The sequence below is a fragment of the Solanum pennellii genome, chromosome 12, assembly GCF_001406875.1.
Source record: "Solanum pennellii chromosome 12, SPENNV200".
Classification (NCBI taxonomy): domain Eukaryota; kingdom Viridiplantae; phylum Streptophyta; class Magnoliopsida; order Solanales; family Solanaceae; genus Solanum; species Solanum pennellii.
The window spans coordinates 64,681,689-64,689,976 of NC_028648.1; the positions used below are offsets into that span (position 1 = coordinate 64,681,689).

Below are 8,288 nucleotides of genomic sequence, written 5' to 3' on the forward strand. Positions count from 1 at the left end.
TTTGTTTTAAAGAAGATGCACCTTGAAGGCCGAAATATTTTCTAAGTCTTGGCTGACAAAAGATATTCACGGATCGTTGATCTATTGATGGTCCGTCAGTCAGTCTCATAGACCGAAGACGCGTGCCTATACAAACTTTCCTTATATTGATTCCTTTTTAATTAGGATTGTGTTTTCTATAAATAGGGTATTAAACCTCATTTTTAGGGTTAGCTACTACTACTATTGTTCTAGTTTTTGCTTTGGAGATTAGTTTTTGCAACTTTTGCAAATAATTGATTTCCTGATTTGGTTTTGAAGATTTTGGTTTGCAATTCAAGTGTGATTTCTGGGTTTACTATTCTTAATACGTAAGTTCATAATTCTTTCATCTAAATCAATGAATTGTGTTGTTGTGATTATGTGTAACTAAACTCCACAATTAGGATTGTGGGAATCATGATCGATTAACAAAATGTGACTAGCAATTAAGCAATCTTTGAATAGTGTTTTGCTTGCATTGATAATTCTTTTATTTAGAAGTTCTTTTAACGAGTGCACGTGTTAGAAATCCCCTTGTTGCTACTTGATGGACCATGGAGGTAGTTAATAAGAAAAGAATTATCAACATAGATTTAGTGTGATACTATCTAATAGTTTACTGTCAATTGGTGAGAGGGTAAAAACTAAGCCATACATCGATGCGACGTCTAATATGAGGTAAAAGTAAGAGTTATTAAGTTATGGACAATGGTGCGGGGTGAAATTCTCAAGATGTCGTACCAATGATTTAGAGATACATAACTTATCACTCTAAATGTAATACACTAGGAAGGGATTGGTATTGCTAGGATTACTGCATTATGAGCTTTTGGGGAACACTTACTCCCTAGTTATTTTGTCAGCTTGATAAAAATCAAAGTTAATTTTTGGTTACTTAATACTATTATAATGTTAGGAATTTGTTTCACAAACCCCCCTTTTACTTATTCGGAAATACCTTGACAAAAAAAGATAGAATCGTGGGTTAAAGTTTCGTCTAAACCTTATTTCTCGTGGGATCGACCCCAACCTACTAGTTGGGTTATTTACTTGTTAACGATCACTTATGATTCTTTAGGGAGGTGTAACTTGTGCCTATCAAGGCAACATTGTTCTAAAAAAATCAAGCAAACCATGTTCATTTTCGAAAAACTAAACCAAGAACCCCTTTTAATCAATTGTTTAATGTCATTTAATCATTGTTAAGTAAGTATTGAAGTAATAGCATGATTAACGAGAATATTACCTTGACTTCGATGCTCAGAATGAAGTAGTTAAGAGAGTTATTGAAAGTGAAGAAGAGAAAATGGTAAAACCATTCCCCTTTTCCCCCTTTACTGTTTATGATCTCCCTCTACAGTGGGAGATGCCTCGCCACAACGGCACCACCTCAGCGGGGAGCCTGTTGCTCTAGCGAGGCCAAACTGTGTAATTGGGCGCTTTTCTTTACTCCAGATGTTGCGTCATTTCCCTAACCAGTTCCTTGAGTATAGAACCCTTCCGAACTTAGAGTTGAAAAATCTCCATCCTTCATGTTTTCATAGTAGTTCGATCTGCTAGTTTAGGAAGTACTTCAAATAGAACTCATAGTTGTCCCTTCGCTAGTCATTTGAGAACGAATGAGGGGGTAAATTGGTATCTATTATAACGACTCGATTCGTGGTTATTTAGGAAAAGAAAATGTCGAGGAAAACTATGCCACCATCCCGCCAGAACGGGCTACTTTCTGCTAGAACGGCAGCGCAAAAGTGGCAGATTTTGTGCCAGATCGGGAATGATGGGACAAAACTTAAATAATGTGAAGTCCTCCTTGCACCCTTTTTCCAGAACACAAAAAATAGGCGAGGATTACCCCAAAAACCCTCAAAAAGATTCCCTAAGCTTGGGAAAGAAGGAGAATGAGATTTCAAGCACAAAGACGATGATGGCTTGTGAATTGTTGGACAAATCCACCGTCATGAGGTCCTGAAACAAGAAAGAGATCCATAATTCCATGCAGATGCTTGGCACCAAGGTAGGATAGGTTTATTTAGTTAAGTAATAGTATATTTTTAATTCACCACATAGTATACTAGTAGTTGATGGTAGAATTCATACATAGGTTTTGTGCACCGAAAAAGAAATTGTCGCACATGTAATCTTAGACTAATCTCATGAATCAATGTATGTGATGGTTGGTTCTTGTTGTGTTATGTATGTTAGAAATTACTTCGTGTAGTGCATGATTATGAGAATATTGCACTATTGATCTTGCCTAATGTAAATGAGTATGAATGTACTGGTATGTCATGAATCAAACACTTGATCGTATGATTATGAGAATGTAAATTATGATTATGATTGTTGTTCTTGAAAGGATTGGGTGTTACCAAAGCACAAACTTGGATCAATGACGTTTCATAGGTGAAGACGAAGAAATCTCCAACAACTTCTATTCTTCTTTCCGCATGGTTGGAGCTGCGTCATTTTGTGATTTTTTTATACCTTGTACTCTTAGTAGCTCTTGTACCTGTTTAGACTAGATTCATGAGGGTGTTAATTACTTTACAAGTCTTAACTCATGTTGTTGTCAAAACTCTTATTTTGTAAAAATCTTTTGGATGCTAATTGTTCTTCAGTTTTCTAAATTTTCCGCATTTTAAAAACGTTTGGGAATTGAGGGTTCTCCTCCTTAGGTGTTAGAGCAGGAGCTCGCATGGCCCGGTAGATTGATCGTGTCAGCAAAATATATTGAAACTAAAATATAGACGTTCTCAAGGATTTTGTGATTTTCGTAATGGTGTAATTATATTTATCGCAGTGTAAATAATATTTTATTTTGTTACTTTTGTGATGTTGAGAAATATAGTTAGAGATATTTGGAAATTTACAGAGCTCCAATAGAGGATGTAATTAGTGACATTAAAATTTAAGTAGAAAGCCTCTACTTATGCTAAAATAGTAATAAATATATTTCAACTTATCAGTAAGTTTGGACTTGTGATCTATTTTTTCCTTTGTTTGCTTGCTATTTAATTCTATCCAAGTTAAAAGACATATTTTTCTTTTTTTAGTCGCTCCAAATTAATATTATTGCTATCTATAGTATATTAGGCTTTATGTATGTCAAAGCATATGTTTTTATTTTTTTAAAAAAATTGATTTATAAAGTATGTGGTATCATATAATAAAAAGTTCATAAAAAGATTCTTCTAGAATGACAATATTTTATATTTTTCCTTTTGTCTAATAATTAAGAATTTCAAATTTGAATTGAACAAAATATTTAATGCGACATGCAATGTCAATAGGAGGGAAGAAATATTTTGTAATATGCAATATATTTTGAAAGTAATAAAAGTGAAAATAAAATTTTGAGTGATTCTACAATTTTTTTTAAAAAATCAATAATTTCATAAACATAAATAACTATTCAACGAATTAACTGAAAGACTCCTTAAATGTAAAGGCATTACACGTTTACTTAGAGAATTCATTAGTTATCTTGAAAATAATAATATATTTCTTATTTGAAATATCAATTTAATTTAAACAAAATATATATCTTAACATATTTATCAAAATTAATATAATTTGATTCTCAAAACACAAAAGAAAAGAACCGAGGGGCCATACTTAGTAAGCATTTGATCATGTACATTATCATTTTTTACGTTATCTTTTTCGTTACTGTAAAGAATTACGAGGTGAATTCTAGATAAAAGGAAGGCGAAATTGTGATAAAATTACAGATATGACTATAACTTTATTAGTCAATTATTTAAAACTATACGAAAAAATCTCTTCAATCGTAATGTAATGTTTGAAACATGAAAGCCAAGACTTGAGAGTGTCCAAATGAAAAAAATAAATACAAATTACACACGTACTTGGAGTCTGTTAGAATTTTAAACTTCAGTACAAAAAATAAAAATACGACATTCTTGCTGAAACAAATTCCTCTCTCAAATGACTCTGTACAACCCTCTAACTTGTTATTCACTAGGTTATGAACGGTTAGAAAAAACTATAAAGTTTTTATGATAGTTAAGATTTCAAGTGCGTTCATAATAAGTTGAATTTTCAGTTTAAGCATAGACAATGAATCATGAAATGAGATTAAAAATATTGCTGATTTTTTACAGTCTTAGTATGAAGAGTTTCTCAATATAAGGAGTTATTTAGCTACATGTTAGATTACTTGAAGAAATTATTATTTGTATTTAAATTTTTTAGAGTTGTTGGATTGAGTAATGATAAAGGTGACAAAATATTGAAAATATTATTTGTATTTAAATTTTAGAATTGTATGATTGAGTAATGATAAAGGTGACAAAATATTTGACTGCGTTTGATAGAAGTGAGGAACAAATTAACATTACTAGATTTGTCATGAATATTTATTCATAAAACGATTTGTGTAGTGAAAAATATATTTGAAATAAAAGTTTGAATTTAATTTTAATGTAGAAAACCTCTCCTTGTGCTAGAAAAAAATTACATTACTTGTCAGTTGTCACAAATTAAAGTTTGGACTTTTGACCTTGTTTTAAAAAAATAAAATAAAATGATTAGCTTGGTATTTAATTCTATAAAGTTAATAACATTTTTTTGTCTCTTTTTTTTCCGAGTTGTTTCAAATGAACCAAATATTATTTTTCTTTCTTTCATATTAGATTTTATGCATATCAATGTATATGTTCTCAAATGTTTTTTTTAAAAAAAAAATATCATAAAAGAATTCTCCTCAAAAGGTAATATTTTATATTCTTTCCCTTTGCAAATTTTAATTGAATAAAGTGTTTAATGAGACATGACATGTCAACTAAAAGAGAACAACTTTTTTTTGTCATTTTTGAGAAAAAAAAATAATTTAGTGATTTTTATAGTTAAAAAACATCGAATATAATTTTAATTAATAGACAATTTTTGAAATATATATGACTATTTAATAAATTGATTCAATCATGACATTACTTGTCTATAATGTTTGGTATATGTGAGTTGGCTAATCTCAGTAGAGTGGCAAGGTTCAAGAGAGTCTACACAAATTAAAAAAAACATTATTCATTTCCTCTTATAGATAAATAATTAATTTGTATAATTTAAATATATAAATTCAATTATTTTTTAATTTTAATAAGTTTATCTTATAATCTTTTTTAGTTTGTTTCATAAAGAATTATTTCTTTTCCAGACAAGTGATCTTTAATTTAGACAATTTCAATTGGTATATTAACTAAAATTGTATTTTAGTAAGTTATAGATATCTTTAATTTAGCACCATATATATACATAATTAAATTTTTTTATTTACTTTATTAAATTTCCTATTAAGTCAAGTCAAAAAAAATAAAAAGTTATTTTGGATCAGGTCAACTTAACATAAATTTAATCAAATGCAAATGTTTTAATACAAGTACATAATAAAGTCAAATAAAACATTTAACCAAAAAACATTTAGCCTACTTATAAAAGCCTGCAAATATTTTAGTTTGACTCACTCAGTTTTTACAGCCTCCACATACGATACAAATATGATACCTATGAGAAAAATCCCTACACTTCCTCGAGATCTAATTGTTGAAATATTTCTATGGCTTCCCGTTATTTCATTGATGCGTTTTAGGTGCGTTTCCAAATTTTTTGATGCTCTTGTGTTGGATTCAGATTTCACTCATGTCCATCACCAACAATCTATGACTCGCGATGGTGGAACAAGATTCCTTATGGGAAAAGCTGAAGATCTATATGCTGTAGATCTAAACAAATATGGAAATATATCTAGATGGAATTTTGATCGTCCCGGTCAATATTTTAATGGACCGTGTGTAAATGGTTCATACTGTATCTGGAAGTACGATAAAGAGCCCGTTAGAATTTTCAATCCCAGTATCAGAAAAATGGTAGTACTTCCCTATCAGAGAAAAAACTCTCACTCGATAAAGTCTTTATATTACTATTCACTAGGTTATGAACCTGTAGAAAAGAGTTACAAAGTTTTGATGCAAGTTCATAATTCAGGTGGGCATGCACAAAGTTTTTTTTTCACCTTAAGCATAGATAAATCATGGAGAAAAATTAAAGATATCATTAATCTCTTTCCATGTTATAGTATGAAAAATTGTTTTATTAAAGGATTCATCTATATAATGGATTACTCAAAGAATTCGATAGTTGCATTTGATTTGAGGGCTGAAAATTTCAGAGTTATTGGATTGGGTGATGATATATCTAAAAATATATTTGATTATGATTTGATAGAAGTGAAGGGAAAAATAGCATTGCTGGGCTGTTGGGGAAGTTTCATTGGTCGAAATAATTTATGGATTTTAGAAAATTCTGAAAAAGAAAAATGGAAGAGTCATGGAATTCAGATTCCTTCACATTGGAAAGATTTGGAAGATATATTGAAACCAAAATATGGTCCTCCTCAAGGATTTTGCGATTCTCGTGATGGCAAGATTATATTTATTTCAGCGAAAGATCATATTTTATTTTGTTACTTTTATGATGTTGGAAAACTTAGTTGGAGATGCTTAGAAATTCATGGAGCTCCAATAGAGGATGAAATAAATGGCATTAATATTTACGTAGAGAGCCTCTATTTATGCCAATAAAATAAATAAAAGTATTTCAATGCTTATTACTAGGTTTGAACTTGTGATCTTATTCTTTTGCTTTGACTTGCTTGTTATTTAATCATATCAATTTAAAAGACATTATTTTTTTCTATTCTTCCAAATGAATATTATTGCTTTCTATATTATAATATTATATTATTAGGCTTCATGTATGTCAAAACAAATGTTTTTTTTTGTAAAAGTATCAAGTATAAAAAGTTCATGAAAAAATTTGTCTAGAATCGTAATATTATATCTTTTTCTTTTTCTTCCTAATAATTAAGAATTTCAAATCTGAATTAAATAAATATTTAATGTGACATGGAATGTCAACTAGGAGAGAATAAATATTTTACAATATTTGATATATTTTTAAAATATTATTATTATTATTATTGTTATTTGTTATTATTGTTATAATAATAACAGTTGAGTGACTTTGAAATTCTAAAAAAATATAAAAGAATTGATTAAAAAATTCATAAAAATAAATAACCATTCAAGGAATAAACTCAAAGACTCTACGAATAAAAAACATTAGTCATTTACTCTTAGAGATAGGGAAGTAATTGGTTTTCTTCAAAATGATAATTACTCAGCTAGTATTATTCTCATATTTTATATTTAGAAAATCAATATAATTTAAATAAAAATAGGTGTTGCAAAATATTGATCATAATTAATATAATTTAATCCTCAAAACACAAAAGAAAAAACCGAGGGGCCATAATTAGTAAGCCTTTGATCATATAAATTAAATATTTATCTTTTTCTTCACTATAAAGAATTACGGGGTGAATTCTAGATGAAAGTTAGGTGAAATTAAGATAAAATTACACACATGACTATAATTTATGAGTCTGTTATTTACAACTCGATTAAGAGAAAATCTCTTGGATTGTAATGTAATGTTTGAAATATGAATGACAGGACTTAAGAGTCTCCAAATGGAAAAAAATTACTCAGGCACTTAGAGTCTGTTATAATTTTCAATTTCAGTACAAGAAAAAAAAAATATGACTTCCTTGCTGAAAAAATTCTCGACTCAGATACTCTGTACAACCCTTTAAATTAATGTTCACTAGATTATATAATGTTTTGATGATAGATAAGATTTCAAGTGCCCCACAATAAGTTAAATTTTTACTTTAAGCATAGATAATAAATCATGAAAAGAAATTAAAAGCATCCTTGATTTTTTACTAGTGTCAATAAGAAAGATTTCTCAATACAAGCTGTTATTTAGCTACATGTTGGATTACTAACATAAATTATTCTTTGCATTTGATTTTAGAGCTGAAATTTTAGAATGATATATATGATAATATATTTAACTATAGTTTGATTGAACTGAAGTCCAAATTAGCATTGTTAGATTTGTTATGAATATTTCTATGATCTAAATGATTTCTGTAGTGGAAAGATATATTTAAATCAAAGTTTGGATTTAATTTTGATGTAAAAAGCCTCTACTTATGCTAAAAAGAAATTACATTGCTTGTCACAAATTAAAGTTTGTACCCGTGACCCTTTTTTTTTAAAAAAAAATATAATAAAATGATTTTCTTGTTATTTAGTTGTACAAAGTTAATAACACTGTTTTTTGTCTTTTTTTTTGAGTCGCATCAAATAATATTTTTTATAATATATATATATATATATATA

The 8,288-nt window shown here is 28.6% G+C and overlaps 1 protein-coding gene across 1 annotated transcript; it reads left to right on the plus strand.

Moving 5' to 3' along the window:
• The first annotated feature begins 5,537 nt into the window (after positions 1 to 5,537).
• LOC114075356 (putative F-box protein At1g47790) lies at positions 5,538 to 6,655 on the plus strand. The gene has a single exon (XM_027913821.1). The coding sequence runs from the start codon at positions 5,538 to 5,540 to the stop codon at positions 6,618 to 6,620; it is 1,083 nt and encodes a 360-aa protein (XP_027769622.1). The 3' UTR covers positions 6,621 to 6,655.
• Positions 6,656 to 8,288: the final 1,633 nt, after the last annotated feature.

Excerpts from the sequence above, each read along its gene's own strand:
- LOC114075356 (XM_027913821.1), top strand. The coding sequence starts at position 5,538 with ATGATACCTATGAGAAAAATCCCTACACTTCCTCGAGATCTAATTGTT.